Source organism: Chionomys nivalis, chromosome 2 (assembly GCF_950005125.1).
Source record: "Chionomys nivalis chromosome 2, mChiNiv1.1, whole genome shotgun sequence".
NCBI classification, from domain to species: Eukaryota; Metazoa; Chordata; class Mammalia; order Rodentia; family Cricetidae; genus Chionomys; species Chionomys nivalis.
In genome coordinates, this window is record NC_080087.1 from 37,159,259 (window position 1) to 37,176,468 (window position 17,210).

Consider the following 17,210-nt stretch of genomic DNA (forward strand, 5'->3'; position numbering starts at 1 on the left):
CATAAACTCTGTACCTATGAATTCACTTGCTTGTTAAAACTTATTTCTAACCGAAAATAGCATACTTGGTGCCAATAGAGAGGTGAATACTGAACGGCAGCAATGTATGAATCACCCAAGATCCAGGTTCCCAGCAGAGACTGGCAGGTCCTTCTCCTTGGGACCTTTCTCTTATGAATAAGTACCCCCACAGAGTGTCTGTTTTTCACATCCCCAGCCTTTCTGTTCGTGATTTCACTCATTAACCTCTGAGTGCCCAGAACACTATGCCAACCTAAGAGAGAAAAGGTGTGTTATAGGACCCTTATTCAAGCCTTATGTGGTGTTTTGCTGATGAATGAGAGTTCAGTTTTAACAAAACAACAATATAGTAAACAAGGAATCATCAAACAAAAACAAGTATGTGTCCTGACCAAAGTACTGGCACTAGAGGACATAGGAACCTAAGCCTACACTTCCCGTTTACATTTCCTGTAGGAGCAAAGGTTTCCCAGGACATAATGACCTTGAGTAAGAAGAATGGAGTCTCAGGAATCAACTACCTGGTGGTAATCCCAACACTCAGGAAACTGAGGCAGGAGAATGTGTGAGGCTAGATTCTGCACAGGAAGACTAATGACAAAAGAAATCAGCTCTGATGGATTGCTGGGCTGTTTCCACTAAGGATTGCCTAGCTTCCTTCCTCATTATTCATGCAAATCTTTTCTGCCTTTCCACCCCCTCCCCAGCAACACAGTTATCTCCATTCTCCATTTCCTTGACAATTCTTCAACACCTGTGTCAAAGAAATTAATCCATCGGCTTCTAACAGGCAGGGTTGCTGTGCTCAGGACCCCCCCCACCCACCCTTTACTCCTTCTTCCGGAGCAAGCGCTGTTCCTGGAGGAAAGCCCCAAAGCCCTCAGGGAACAGGACTCCATCTGCTCTTTAGCCCTCTCAGGGCAGGGGGTGGATTAAAATAAAAACAAAAGTCTTATTCAGTCTTTGGTAAACAAAATCTCACACATTTTTGGGAAGATTTAAGAACTGATAAACTCAAGGAAAGCTAGTTAAACCTAAAATGACCTCAGTTAAGCAAAATTAAGGAGATGGAATAGGTTCAATATTGCCTTGCCCTGTCACACACAACAAAGAGCATGTAAACAGTGTATCCATAACTGTTCATTCAGGAGTTCCAGGGCTAATACGCAGAGATTAAGGGAAGAATGACTGTTCATTCAAAAACATACTTGGTAATGTTGGAGGATGGGGACAGGTTCCACTATGCAGTCTAACTTCAATTTCACCATGCTCATTCATCTGATATCAATATGTAAGCAGTTGAAATGAGCAAAAGCAATTCTGTGGGACAAGAGTTAGTCAACTAAGAACAGCCCACCTTTCAGAACCAGGCTCTTCCTCACCTTCAACCAGCATCAACTCCCAGCAGTCATCACTAATAGCCAACCAACAGTATCCATCTTTGTATTGTCCCTGTGCGCATGCTCTATACCCCTCCCCCCCCACACACCCTATAAAGCCCAGAATTAGAGCCTGGTTTGCCACTATCTGTTTTTCATCCCTATTCAGAGGTAGCCATTTGCACCCCCCCACTTCCTAATACATCTCTTGCACAAGGTCCATGTGATTTTTGTGGCATTCCTTGGCCCTAGTCACAAAGACACCCTTTAATTGCAATACCCTTTCAATAAGACCTCATGGTAAAAAGTAAATGTGTATATGTGTCGCAGAAGGCAGAATATGGCAATGTAACGTTTACATGTAAAGAAGGAAAATTGATCTATACAATCTGATGTGCAGAGAAGGCATCTACTAGAAGCAAGTAGTAACTGGTAAGGGTGATGCTCTCTGGGATTTGGCAAGAGGCAGATGGGACAGAGATCAGTACTAGTGTACTCTGAAGTTTTTACAAAGAGCAAACAGCTCTTATAATCAAAAAACATATAGTAAGTAAAATAAACCTTCAAAGGACAAGAGTCAAGGGCTCAGCACATAGCTTGGTGATAAACTGGTTGCTTAGCAATGTGAACCTCTGGCTTCCATCTTCAATACCACAAAGAAGAAGAAGTAAACATAGTAATTAAAATCCACCCCCACTCTCCCAAGGCCCTTTCTTTCACAGATATATCTAGATTTTTTGAATCTTCAAACTCAATCCTGTCAACAGATCCTTCCCTTAAACACCCAGGTCCAGGACACCATGGCCTTATCTTCACCAACAGCAGCCAGCACAGGACACTCAGAGTGCTCTAGGCAACTATACTACTGTGATCACCACATTGCACTGTCTCTGCTCTGCAGGAAGCAAGCTTCTTACAATCCAGTCACCGAAAGAGCTCTACAATAACCAAAACCAGTGCCTACACCTTACTCCTTTGGAGAGAAGGTTTTGAAAGACCCATAACCCTAGTCCAATGGAAGAAAGGAGGCTACCACAGGAGGAAAAACAAATTTAAAAAGTACTATCAGTAATATAATGGACATGTGTGTGTGCGTGCGTGTGTGTATGTGTTGCTTGGGTTCTTGTCTCAAGAAACATACAGTATGGCAAAGTCTATGGAATCAGATGGACATTGTTTCAAATTCTAGATCTATCACCTTGAGACTGTGTGATTTCATATTGATTACTTGATCTCTCTGGCCTCATGTCCCTCACCTGTGAAACGGGGATGAAAAAAATCATGAGTTTCAAAAGACATTATTTCATGATGATCAGGAGAGATGACATACATAAAAGTCCACTAAACATCCTGCCTCACATGAAGTAAACATTCAGTCAAGGACATTTCTTCTTCATCATTATGGCTCTGCAGTTACCATTTTATTTTCCAAGCAAATATAAAGCAAAGCTCACCTCAGCCACGGTGAGGACACAGTACACAGACTGATGCTCCGGGTCCACACCTTCTAGTTTCATTCCAACTTTGAAGCCATTTTTGTTATATGGAAAGGACTGGTGCTGCAATACAAAATGGCAGCAGAATTACAGAACCACTAAGGGTAAACAATTAGTCAAACTTTAAATAATTACCATTCTTAAAGAGTTCTTAGGGCTGCGGATATGACTTGGGGGCTCAATGTTTCACAAACATAAGTAGGGCCCTGGGTCCCATCCCAACCATCCCAAAGATGGCTCTTATCAAACATATAGATTCATAAATGACTCTTTAAAAATCCCAAAAGCAAAGGACAGATGAAAGATGAAAAATTCACAAAGGCTATAATCAAGTCATAAAAGCAAAATCTAATGATTTATAGCTTGGGTCTTTTACAGGCTTGAAAAGATAGTCAACCTTGCCCACCAGAACCACACAAGATACACTTCCCATTAGACTGGTGAAGACCAAAGAGCTTGCTGGCTGTGTGCTGGAAGGCCCTACGAAGGCAGACTAGGGCATAGACCACTGGGAATAAAAAGTCTGGACAATCAGTAGCACGTATATCTGCCTGGAAACCAAGAGAGCGACTTAAAGTTTTATGGAATAAATATGTTTAAAATATTATGGTTTATCATAAAAAGAAAGATGGAGGGATTAATGACCTAAAATGAAATAATCTCCAAACTGTAAAATGAAAAAGCAAGTTTAACAAAGTATTGGCTAGTCATTGCCACAGGGCAGGGAGGTGCTTGTATATGCTTATGACAGTCTAGGAAGGAAACATAAGAACTAGCCATACTGCCCTTCAGCAAAGACAAATCTAGTGGTTAGGAAGACAGAACCCAGGGTCATACTTTGTCTTTTAGTACTGACACTTTAAATCATATAACTGTGTCTCTATTCATGTGATTAATAACAATGTAAAAAAGTGGGGATGGAGAAAAAACTCAATAACTAAGGGGACTTGCTTCTCTCACAGAGGACACAAGTTTGGCTCCCAGCACCCACATCAGGCAACTCACAACCTTCCGAATCTTCAGATCCTGAAAATTTTAGCTTCTGGCTTCTACAGGCAACCGCTCACATACCCACACACAGTATCAAAAACAACTCTTTTTGAAAAATATGAAAGTCTGTTCTGTAAAGGACCAAACTTATAGAAAACAATTATCTGGAACAATTCTATTACATTTGCATTAAAATCCTCAGGGCCGATGTACTCATGCTAATGTCCTTTGTTCATTCATAGATAGAAAGATACCCATGGAAAGTTTATAATACATTAAGTGATTTAAATGAAGGGTCAGCAAACCACAGTCTGTGTGCCAAATCTTGTCCACCACAGCTTTGTAAATAAGATTCTACTGGAACACAGCCATTCCTGCTAATTTACATGCTATCTATGGTCACCTTCATGCATCTTATGTAACAACCTCTATTATGGCAACAGACTCCAGATGCCTTAAAAGCACATGACCCTTTTTAGAGAAACTTTACCAAGTCCTGCCTGAGTCTAGAGGCAAGAGAACCTAGACAGAGCTGTATCTACCATTTACACTTTCAACTGACTTTAAATTACTTATGACGGAATATTCTTATCAGTAGTAAATCAGTAGTAAAATCATTTTAAATGTTTCTTAACAGAACGTAATTCTCAGTTAACTCACGTTCAGTCCCTCATATTTAGACACAAAATGGATCCACTAGTGATTCAGTATTAGTATTCCTATAGTGCAAAATGAATGAAAATGCTAAAAGCATAAGCATTTGTGAGTGTGTTCGTGTTGTGCTGCACGGTGTGCACACCCTAATAATCACTGCCTTGTAACATTCTCCCTGAGAAATTATTCCCTGTCACACTTCCTAAGCAGACAATGGAAATGACAATGAGTTCCGATGAGCTCCCTGCTCCTGTACCTTCACCCAGTGCTTCTAGAAGAACTCATACCTCTTTGAACAGCTTTGCAGGCACTGCCACTGCTTTCTCCTCTTCTAGGTAGGATGCCCAGCACCAAGTTTTCTTGCCTTTAGGAGGCAAACCTGGAAGACAGTAAATCAAATGATGGACTTTCCGAAGCTAAGAAATCAATGCAATGTTATAGGAATCTCTTGCGCAAATACTATGCTTTCTGGCTGTTCCCGTTCCGTGGCTGACACTTCTCTCTTTTTCTGGTTCCTCTTCCATAAAAACAAGAACTGAGAAGCGAACTGTGGTATAAATATCCAGTTGATGAAGGCAGAAGAAAGTGAAAGAACTCGGAATATATGAAAAGTCCAGCAGGAAGCCCAGAGAAGCTGTAGGAAGTAACATCTTCCAGGAGCAAGATGTGTAAATATGCTGTTTGTTTGTTCCCATGGTACCTCGAAGTTGAGGACCGAGAAAAGTCTAGTGCACTGAGGGCTTAGGGAATACCTGCTATTCTTGAAAACGAAGAAAAACACTGATGAGGTGAATATCATATTTATTACATACAAAAATGCATATATGATAAAATAAGATGGTTTTGGATTAAACGTGACAAAGTGCTGGACCAAGGGGAGGGATGAGACAGGTTGACTAAGAACAACACTGGAAGCCCTTGTGGGTCCATAGGGATGTGCAAATCATTGGGCAGCTCACAGAGGAAGGAAGTTGGAACAGTTAAAGAGAAAGATTGATAGGAAGGACAAGATCTACAAGAGCCAAGGGTTTGGAATTTCATCCAGAGAAGGTATTAGGAGGAAAGAAGAGAAAGACTTCAGGGCAAGGACATTTCATTTCAGGCAGAGTAACGAAGGGATTTAATTTACTCCCCTTAATCACAGAAACAATGAAACAGCCACCTGAAAGAATACGGCGGGTCTGCTGTGAGCTAAAGACAGGTGGAAGGAAACACTTCTAGTTCCTTCTGGGGGATCAGTGGAAGAACCAACAGAATCACAGAACAGGAATGCTGGGCCTCAGGGAGGAGTGCAAGCATGCAGGTTGGTAGCTGGGCTGTACAGGTCTCCATCAAAGGCCTGGCAGGGCATTTGCATTGGGCTATGTGGAGTAAGGCTGAGAGAAGCTTATATAAAAACGACCAAAGAAGAAGAGTTTATCAAACTAAACAGGAAAGAGAAAGGCCCAAGAACTGGATTTCCCAAGAGAAAAGAAAAAAAGGAGATCACATAACAAGGCCATGTTTTGAGAGGGCACAATAAACCTAACACCTTAGGAAATGAGCAAGAACAGGTATTTGGGCAAAGGGGTAGAAGCAGGAACTGCCATCTTGATGGATAAACCAGCAAATGAAAGAAGGTATTCCATACACACGCACTAACAACCTGAAAACTAGCTGCCTTCATCAGAGAGACTTTAAGAAGCACTCTATAGCAGTGTGGAGAAACAGAAAGACTGACACTGCTTTTCTGAATTCCGTCTTGGGGCCACCAGGTTGGCAGTTTTTACGTCACCAGCTCACCCTGCTTTAAGACGGTTGAGTCTCCGCGTCTTTTCCTCCTGGCTCTCTGGGAACCCCTCAGGATCCTTCCATCTTGCTTGTTCTCCTACAGAAAGAAACAGAAACTTTGGCTTCACAAGTTCGTGAAATTGGTCTCAAGGAAAACTTACAGGGCCGTCCGAAAGCGTTCTGCTGTTGACCTTTGCTTCCTGACTTTCAAAGCAGCAATATGGTCCACTTGAGACCATGGTGCTTTTGAACTGAACGCTATCAGTTGCTGTCGGGAAGAGTTCAAGTCCTACTCCCTCCTCCTCGGCATCTTGCTGTTCCTCAGACCTCACTGGTCCTTTTTGCAGGCTCTCTGCTGATGTCTACACCCATTCAACATCCACACCTCTTTAACCCAGGAGTTTCAAGGTCATTTCTTTGTGTGTGAGGAGGGTGGTGACTGAGGGGTATTGAGGTCAGGGGACAAGCCTGGGTGGCATTCTTTAAGCTCTTTCCACCTCCCTATGATACAGGCTCTCCTAGTGACTGGAACTTCACCAGGTAAGCTAGGCTTCAAGCCATGAGCTCTAGGGATTCTCTTGTTTCCACAGCCTCAGCACTGGGATTAGAGGGAGGTGCTATGGCACCTAGCTTTTTCTATGATTCCGGAGATCCAAACTCGGGTCCTCATATTCACAGGGCAAGCACTTTACTGACAACCACCTCCCCATCCCTGAATGTCATTTGTACACTAAGTATTTAACCCTCCATCTCTAGCTAATGACTTCAAGATGCGTAGGTAAGAAGCACAAGAAACTCTGCACACCCAAAGACCTCCTGAGTCTTTACTCTTGCCTTCACGTTCCAGGCGTTTATCCAATCCAGGAATCTACGATTCATAGAATCCCCGACTCTTCCCGTTTCTTATATATCCTCACAACCCTAAAGCTAACAAAATCACCTAACTTATATCTTACATGGCCCTCTGACCTAGAATATCTAACTGGTTTCCCTGACTCTACTCCTGCTTACATAGGTCACAGAAAACTAGTCAAGCAAAGAACAAATCAAACCACAGCATCTCCTTGCCTCTAACTTCCCAGTGTCTTCCCCCTATACTCAGTAAGCCATCAATTTGACCTAACCCAAGTCACACTACCCTCAGCTTCCTCATCCCACTCGTCCCTAATCTTCCATGCACCTTAGGGACTTCTGTGGGTGCCCTCCAACAGAATGTGCTACAACTATGCTCGCTTCAGGTCTTCTCCCTCGGAAGTTGTATTATGTGAAGAGCTAAATGCACACAGCCGATTCCTGCTCACTGTACACAATTGTGCTCCTGTCTTTTGAGGCACCCTCCCCACCAAAACCCAATTTTCACCAGTCAGCCAATCCTAATTGAATTTTCTACTTTAAATGCCAGCATAGTACTTGGGATAAACTGGTATCTCTCTGGTTCTTTTTGCTTGATTATCATGCCTCTTTAGCCGGAACACAATGTCTTCATGAAGAAGGACCTTAGTCCCACTACATTTCTTACTCATTTCCATACTCCCAGTTCATTGAGTAGTGTCTAATAGATAACAACTGCTCATTAACTCATCTTGGATAAAATGTTTCAAGACCTCAAAGGTCTCTCTGTTCCTGGAAAACTACTAATACCCACATTAGGGTGAAAGTAGTTACATTTCAATTAACATATTTTGAATGATTTTCCCCCCTAGGCACACTTGATAGCTACATGTCATTCTCTATCCACTCACATAATTTATAAGATCTATCCGCAATTTACCAAAGTTGTATTGGCATTTTGCTGGTAAGAGAATTCGAAATCCATCCACAAAACTTAAGGTTTGATTGTTGCCTCTCATCCCAGTAATAAATTTCAGAACATCTGACTTCTGAATATTGAAGGAGAGACACTGTTACTTATTATTCTCATTTTTAGATGATGACAGTGAGGCACGAAATGGCAAGAAATCCCCTGACATAAGTAGTCCCTGAAAGTAGCATTAACTAATTCAAGCGCTTGACTCCAGAACAGATCTGGTAACTAGACCCCCCGCAAGATGACTGCCCTCGTCTCTGAATGGGCACATAAGGGCTACTGACCATTTCGTCATCTCTCTCTTCTCCATCCTCCTTGGAGTCAGCTTTCAGAGATAATTTTGGTTTTTTCTTCCGACTACACTTGGGATCCTCGTCCTCGTTGTCTTCACCTCCATCTCTTTCTTCCTTCTGATCTCTGCTGTGTTTATAAGCCCAAAACAGTGACAGAAAACAATACCTATCAAATACCTACATGTTGATTATTGATGCAGAATTATTTTAAAAAATTCCTCTTTAAAGGAAACATATAATTACTAAAAGAAATCCACAGGCATTAGCAAATAGTATGTTTAGGGAACATTTAAAATCATGTTTTATAGATCTTTCTGGGTAAAAACTGAAAATTATTTTATATATTAACTTCAAAAGGGAAATATCAATGTACGTAAAATGGATTCTAATGGGTTTATAATTACTTGTCTCTCCTAATAATAAAATAATCAATTTTGTTGAGATATATGTTTCCGAGGCAATTTGAAACAAAGAAACTAGTAATTTTAAGATTGTCAAATCCAGTAGAAAAGGCCAATTATAAATCTGCAAAGAATCCCTTTGCCAATACAAAACAATCAGGAGTTTCTATATTAAATATGATATGAGGGAATCTCCACTGAAACACAAAAGTCAATGGAGACAAGCTTCAGTGGCTAAGGGCACTACTGATTGCTCTTCAGGAGGAGCCAGGTTCAATTCCCAGCACCCACACATGACAGCTCACAACTGCCTGTAACTATAGTTCTAGGGGAAACTGATGTCCTCTTTCGGCCTCTGAGGTATGCGTATGGTGCATAGATTTACATGTAGATAAAACACGCACATAAGAGATTTTTAAAGATTAAATTAAAAAATAAATGTCACTTATTTTGTCCTATGTTATACTCAAGAAACACACCTTTTGCTCCTAAGCTGCAGTTTATTAGATAGTCCCCAGATGGGGAGGTTGTACATCACTTACTGTATGTCCATTGAGGTCATCCTACAAGGGATTATTACATTATCTACTATGGACATTTCTACGGGGGACTTTGGTTTCCTATGTGGAAGTAAACAAGTGTGTTGTTATAAATATCAGTACCATCCAAATGTGCGCATAGGTCAGGAACACCTAAGCACTCTTTACTGGAAACAATCAAATTAGTGGTTAACAGTGGTGGATTACAGAGACAGAACAGCATTACTAGAACGGACTTTCTAGAGAAGGCACTCAATCCAATGCAGGGGTCAAGGGTCCTCTGTTACCAGAGAGAAAGTCGAGCAAACAGGTCCAAGAGGGGCACAGATGTCCTACAGCACATTTAACCCTCGGCTTCTCAGACACTATGCTCTGGAAGTCTCTGCCGATTTCACAGACAAAAGGGAAGGAAACCTACTTGTCCTTGACGTGCCGAGCACAGTTCTGGCTACAATAGTTTCCTCCAGAAAGACACTCATCGCCATTGCCGTACTGACAACAGTTCTCACAATACTGAAGCCCATCTGCTTTTGATTGATCCTTCAACCTGAATGGTACCCCAGTCTTCTCTGAAAAGACTAGAAGATGAAAAAGGAGGAGAAATTAAAATCATGTCAGCAGGCACTTCGAAGCATGTGTAAACTTTCTCTTCTACTAATTTTGTTAGCGACACAATAAAGGATGTTTGTTGAATGAATCAGTTATTGAACTATAAAGTTGGGGATGGAGGCTAAGTTTGGCAGAAAAAAATCAGTCAAATCACTCTGGTTATTTTGTTTTTTAAAAAAATCTAGACAGAGGGTCAGGTGTGGTGTCTTTAATCTTTAATCTCACCCTTTGAGAGGCAGAGGCAGTCAGATTTCTTTGAGTTTGAGGCTTTCTTGGCCTAGTGAGACCTATCTCAACAACAAATATCCAAAAAGGATAAACAAAAAAATTCACACAAGACTTCGGCTTTTCCTACAGAGTTCAAAAAAAGAAAAGAATTTCATTAGTTACTGAATTTCAGATAATATTATTGGTCTAAAAGCTCTAATCTATAGGTGAATCTTGGTACAGCTAAAAGGGTCATCTAAGTTACTTCACGTTTATAACATTTTGATGAGTGACTTTTTATTTAATTGACTAAATTAACACATGTAATTTTAATGTAACTGATCTCCTGGGTCATAAGTATCCGAGTCATTTAGGAACTACCATTTCCTTCTGCCTGAGTCATTCAGCAAACATTTATGAGGCACCAATTTATGCTGGACACTGATTATGTCAGTACACTCGCCCAAGACAGCTCACAGTCTAGAAGAGAAGCCATACAAGAAGCCCAGGCCTTCTAATCATGTGGGATGCATGCAGTCATAGAAGTTCATAGAAGTACTAGTTCTAGGGCGGCAGAGGAAGACTCGATTTTTTTCAGCCAGGGGTAAGGTCAGGCAGGAGGGAGTTTCTGACACAGCACTTCAACAGGGTTTTAAAGGCCAAAGCAAAACAAAGAAAGAAACAGCATTTGAGCCATAAAAAGACAAAAACAAAACAAAACCAGCATGAACAAAGGCAGGGAAGCAGAAATCATACAACAATTTGGGAAAATGACATGTAGGTCCGAGCTGCTCAAAGGGCCAGAGCACAACACACAGAGAAAGGGATAGAATGGGTAGACAGAGCAATCAGGTGGATGCAGGCCACCAGATCCTTGAAGGCTTCGCTGGGGTGGCAGAGAGACATTAGCCAAGTAGCAGGTGAGCAGTCTACACAAGTTCCACTGACTTCAGAGTGCAGGATAAACTGGAAAGGGGTGAGTTAGAAGCGGTGATTATTTAAGAGACTTCTGCAGTAGTTTCAGGGAGAGTTAGAGGCCTACATTAAGGCAGTGGCACTGAAAATAGGAAAGTCCAGATCTGAGACTTATTTAGGGACCAAAAACCAAGAGCATTAAGGAACAGGAAGTGGAGGGACAAAGGCAGGATGACTCCTAGACATCTTGATTATGCACCGGGGAGATGGCGCTACCGTCAGCTGACATGGGTTACGGAGGAAAGAGTAAGTTTAGGGGAAGGGAGAAAGAAAAAGAAAATGAGTTGCGTTTCAGATATGTGGAGTTTGAGGTACCTGTGGGACATCCAGGTGGAGATGTCCAGTAGGCAGGTGGAAATACGGGCCTGGAGCTCGGGGGAGAGGTCGGGGCTGGAGATATAGATTTTGGAGTCGTCAGCATATAGGTGTTAGTTATAACCATTGGAGTAGATGAGAAAACAAAAAACAAAAAAACCAAAAGTGCCAGGCCTTTTGGCTAAATCACCTAGGTAGGCCATTAGCAACTTGGGTTTACTCGATCATTTACAACGAATCTCAGGCTATTACAGATCTGGCGTTAGAAATAAGACAGCGTATAATTCTTTTAAAATGTAGAAGTTGGCTCCTGTCTACTCCATTACAAAAATTTACATAGGGACACAAGACACAAAAGTAATCCGGGGCTTTCAGAGTTTGGCCCTCTTCTAAAAACTTGGGCAGACTGATTTTAAATCACTCAGCGAGAAGACATCAGCAGCGGGTGGGCCGGCCTTACCCTCTTGAGCAGTTGGGACCATCCACGTGGTGGTGGCAGTTGCTTTCTTGACACTATCCATCTCACTTTCATCGGTGATAACCTCCAAAGCTCCGAATTCATTCACCCTAAACTGGCAATCAACATGGAAGAAAGAAAACGACATTTACAAAATTCCTCGGGGCATGATTTAGTTCATGACTGACACACAGTCTTTAAGCAAATTAACCACACGTGCAGAGTTAAACAGTCTCTCTTGGGTAGGCTTTTCAGTAACAATAAGCCCTTCTGTTTTATGAAGTTTGGACTGAGGAAGACTAGTCCGAAGGAGTGGGTGTCACTATGGCTGTGCAGAAAGGAGTGGGTGTCACTACAGCTGAGTGGGTGTCACCACAGCTGTGCACTTCTATTTGTCCTCTCAGACACATTTTTACTACCATTTTTATTTATTTAATACTCCTGTTTACTTAGGAAAGCCACTAAAGGAAAAGTCTCTTCCCCGCTCCTCCCCTACCCCCAGAAATCGATTCAGCTCACTAAAGGTGACCTAATTCAAAGAGGAGGCTATAATGGCCTGTCACCTTCCTCCTTCTATGCCAAGATGAAAATGCACAAACCATGAGATAGTCCCTCCCCAGCGCCACACTTCCCTCACCACCCTCAAAAATTCTCCATGAAGTTCAGTCCCAAAGGGAGACAGCAGAGAAAGAACTGCAAGAACTGAACCAGCCTGCAACATGGCACGGCATCACTGAGGAGGAAGGTCATGGAGCCTCTCCCCTAGTCCTTCCTCTGTCTCGCGGCAGCAGCTGAAAGAGCGGTCTCTGCATTAAGCCGCTTATGTTTAAACAGAAGGCTTCATCGCTGCTACTATACCATGGCAGAGATCCTGCTCTTTCTCAGACTCCAGAACTCATGGACCTAAATGTTTCCCTCACCCCTAGTTTCCATCGGACAGAATGACAGTCAGGACACGCAGGTGTTAGCAGGAGAAAGAAGAGTGGAAAGCTCAGATTTGAAAGAACAATAAAATGTTTCGGATCTTTCATTCTGCTATATGTTTTTCCCACACTCACTCTATAAAATTATTACATACTTCTAGACTGAATGAACGGAAAAAGTCCAGGAATGTGACGTTTCTCCTATTATATATCCTGAGTACAAATTCACAAGCAATGAGTGTGGCATACCTAGTATCCATGTCAGCTTAGAAAGGGGTAAAAGTTAATTTTATGGACAAGAACTAAAAGTAATAACGTGAAAAAGAAAGAAAAAAACCTTAAGGTTCAAAAAAAAAAAAACTTCACTAGCAACTGTTCAAAATAAGGCTGACAGTACCATCTACTGGGCAAGAGCAGATAGAACATGCTACTGAGATCATTATTTAATGATATTAAAGAATGTGATACAAAAATCAATTCTGAGTTCCAATTTTTAATAGGCGCAAATGATGATTCACTTACGATGAGTAATTCTGCTCCCATGACTTGCTATCTAGGCTAATGTACGCTCACTTGACAAACGTGAAATGTAAGAAACAGCACCAGACATTTAGAGTACGCAGAAAGGATTGTAATGGCTGACACACTGGAAACCACCGTGTATTATAATCGCCTGAGAAAGGACACCAGAACAGACCTCTGGGTGAGAGAGAAGTGCAGGCCCGACACTCCTAAGGGTCTGACGCAAACCCCTTTAAAGTTAAAAGGTCCTATCTCTACAAATGCAACATTTCATCTTCGCCATCTTCTCCTTCTGCTAACATTAACTGCCATAACTGATAGTCTAAATACAAACAGACCTGTAGTGTCACCTGGTGACACCGTGAACAGCCTGAAGCCACAGACCGACGGTGGACTCCAAAGACTGATGCACTACACAGATGTAAAATGAAGTTATGCGGACGCTTGTGAAACCAGGACTACAGAAAAAAAAGACAGAGGAATTAAATGTCCCCATGGCTTCTCCACTTGGATTGTGTGTCTTCCCTGGCATGACGAGTGAAGAGAAATGTTAGGAAGAACGAGTGTGCTGGCGGAACTGGACCTCCGAAGACAGGATTCCAGAAAGATGGATGCATTGCCTTTTTTCCCCAATTGAGCACCTGGGTCTTCAATGATTTTATGATTGACTCTGGCAGGACACAAAACTCAAGTGTCCTATTCTCCAACTGAAAATATGAAATCATAAACTTTACAAAAGTAATTCATTAAGCATTAAGCAAGACAAACATACAGTTGGCACGGCAGCTTTTACTACATATGAATCTATCCAGGTGCCTCAGATATCTGCAGGGTGGCAAAGTTTTGTTTTTTTGGCTTAGCCTGAGCCACTTTAATTGTCTACTCTTTATTTTTCCTTCTAGCGTCAAAAGCCTTTTTTTCTTCTTTTGGGGGTCTCTTTAATAACAGATCACTAAAAGACACTCTGGAGGTTATGATTTCCACTTTATTACTTTTGATGATGAAACCTGAATCCCAGTTACCAATGCACTTTAAGGGCACAGATTTTTCGGTCACTAAACTATTTCAAATATTTAGCGAGACAAGGCGAAGCCATGCATTACGAAGGGCTGGATTTACAGCTGGCTTCTGCATTGCCGTAGCAGATCTTGCTCTCTGATGAGGAGCAATTATTCTTGCCAGATAAGATGCTATCGCTCTCAGGGGAGCATCTGCGTTTTACTGAGGGACTCTGGGAGACTAACTCCTTCTGACTCAGAGGACTAATTCTTTCTGAAGAAATGTTTAAGACGCCATTAGAAATTCAGGTAGAGAACCTCAGGTACTCGGGCCTGGGAAGCCCTGCCAGGTACCTTCCTACTGCCACTTAGTTGCCTCTCCACAGTCAAGCTGGGGACGTCGCTCTACTAAAAGTTTATTTGTATTTTCAAAGAACAAATTAGGTAACGGTAAAATTTCTGAAGCTTGTCTAGGCAGAAAAGCTGTGACAATGACCACAATCTTTTTGAGAATAGTGTCGTTTGAACACTTTGCCCGGAAGGGGCTCTGCCTCTGGAAAGCTTGCTCTGCTCTCTCTCTTCCCCTGAACCTTCCAAGAAGTCTTCACAAAGAGCACATTTTCAACTCAAAGAACACCTGATTTTCAAAGGGCTTCCTGGTCCCTGCTGTTGAAGAAAGCTTCTGTCTCTAACTGTGCACACTTTTCCTTGTGTCTGTTAATTCGAGAACACTGTCTTTAGACAATGTTGTACTAGTGTTAAGAGTCTGTTTCAACAGCACCACTGTCTCCTCCGCCTCAGAGCTGCAACAACTGATTTGGGCAAAGGGGTCTCAGTTTCCCCATGTGTCAACTGACAAGGCAGACAGCAGGGGCTGTGAAAGGATAAAACACAGCGCAGGTAAGGTGCCCCCTCAGGGGGTTAATTTCCTATTTCTCTCACTTCTACACCCAAAAAGATGTTTGTGCTTTATCTCAAATAATTACAGTTAATTGGCCCAGTGTGGGAGGGCTGAACATACCAGTGACAAGTGAGGAAATTATGCCAAAGATGGGGGGAGTGGGGCAAAGAGGCACTGAGGTAAAAGGAGATGTGGGACCAGAGAAAAGTGGGGGCCAGAAATCCAAAAGCCTTCAGGAGCTCAAATTCGGATAATGGCAGCTGCTCGAAAAGTTTAACCAGAAAAATGACAATGAAATTAGCCAGCAACCATGAGACCGGCACAAAGGAAAGTTCTTTCGGGATGGCAAAATCCACAGAACATAAAGCCTGTTTGTACAACGGGAAGTTGACCTCTGCCTATGAGGCCAGGCTGTACCAGCTGGACAAACTTCAGTTGGATAACTTAGGTACCAACTGTTCGGAAATCCACATGCCCGTAAACACAGAAACCATTTAAAAGCAGCAGCCTGGGTAAGGCGAAGTTCTCAGCATGACGTGAGGAAGCCAATTTTATGAATTATTCAAAGTGTTAACATTTTAGTTTAGGAGAAAATTGTTTTCTCAACCTCTTAAACAACTGAGATTGGGATGTAAGAGACACTACAAAATATAGTCAATGAGACGATGTCGTATGACAAAACTTTTCCTAGGGAGTCTCAATGTACACATCTACTCATCCCAGATAGGGAGCCCACAACAAACCAAAGTACTGATACTATCAAAGTTCAACTTGGTGAACAAAAAAAAAATTTTTTTTTTTTTTTAAATTGGGGTTACTTTCAGAAGCAAAGATGACTCAGACAGCTGTATCACCAGAGCCTACCCCAGCATGGGTGGCAGTGCACAGAGCTAGGAACCTAGAGTACACTATCCAGCCTGCACGCAACTCATCAGGATGGAGAGTGTCTTTCCAGGTGCCTTTGTTGAGCTAAACCTCTTCCAGGAGGGTCTGCTGGTTTCTGATTCTTCCAGTCAGCTGTTCTGCTCCGATTCTTTGCAGCTCAGCCTGTCTGAGAATTTTCTTTGCAGCCTGACACTTCTCTCTGGAGAGAGACTCTCTGCTTTATTCTGTTGTTTATTCTGGCAGGGAGAGGCCGAGTGAATCTGTTCAGTTTCAGGGACTTCCTGAAGCTATTAGAGTTGTTTAACTTCCTGTTTAAGGAATTCTTCTGTAGGATGACTAAATGTCCAAATCTCAGAGGAAACCGTTACCCAATAGATGGGCTGTGAATCTTCAATTAAAGGGGTAATAAATAAAACATTGTGCGTGGGATAAAGACACAGAGAGATAGAGAGAGGTGGAGGTGAGTGTTATACGCACACACATTCTGGTGCACACACCATACATACAATACAGAGGCTAGGAGAACGTCTATGTCCTGCTTTGTCACTCCCCCCCTTGAAAAAAGGCCTTTCTCTAAACTCTGTGATCTTCCACTAAGTCATCTCCCAAACTCTTAAAATTATTTGTGAAAATGAGGTATCAAACAGTCTACTGCTCATGAAGTAGATTGGACACATAGCAATTACCCCAGTAATTACATCAGTGTAAAAGTCATATCAAATAACCTTGATTATAATACCCTAAATGACTTAATTACCTGATTATCTTAATAAAAATAATAGGTTAATTTCCAAAACCCACTGCTTAGAAAACTTTAAAGCAAACCAGATTTCTTAGGGATGGAAACTCCCCTTTATTACCAAAAGCTAACTAAAAGAAAGTTATAAATGTCACCATTATACAGTGAAAATGCACAAGAATAATATGCACATGAAATAACAGAAAAAGACAGTTTTCATAATTTATTGCCAAGTCAGAAAATGCACACACTAAGTAATTATTTACATTCTTTCTCAATCCTTTCTAAAGTTGTGGATCTTATGGGTCCTAACAACCCCCAATTTTTTC

At 41.8% G+C, this 17,210-nt stretch overlaps 1 protein-coding gene across 11 annotated transcripts in view; it reads right to left on the reverse strand.

The window, feature by feature from the left end:
- Positions 1-17,210, reverse strand: part of L3mbtl3 (L3MBTL histone methyl-lysine binding protein 3) — a 107,987-nt gene that overhangs the window by 67,413 nt on the left and 23,364 nt on the right. For 7 of the 11 annotated variants that reach the window (XM_057762344.1, XM_057762352.1, XM_057762343.1 and 4 more), the window contains 7 exons: positions 11,917-12,028; positions 11,457-11,531; positions 9,769-9,928; positions 8,402-8,537; positions 6,323-6,407; positions 4,828-4,919; positions 2,855-2,959 (listed from right to left, as the gene is read on the reverse strand). In XM_057762344.1, coding sequence (XP_057618327.1) covers positions 2,855-2,959; positions 4,828-4,919; positions 6,323-6,407; positions 8,402-8,537; positions 9,769-9,928; positions 11,457-11,531; positions 11,917-12,028 — 765 coding nt within the window. The remainder of the gene's footprint in view (positions 1-2,854; positions 2,960-4,827; positions 4,920-6,322; positions 6,408-8,401; positions 8,538-9,768; positions 9,929-11,456; positions 11,532-11,916; positions 12,029-17,210) is intronic. The other 4 variants (XM_057762353.1, XM_057762348.1, XM_057762347.1 and 1 more) reach the window with 3 other exon arrangements.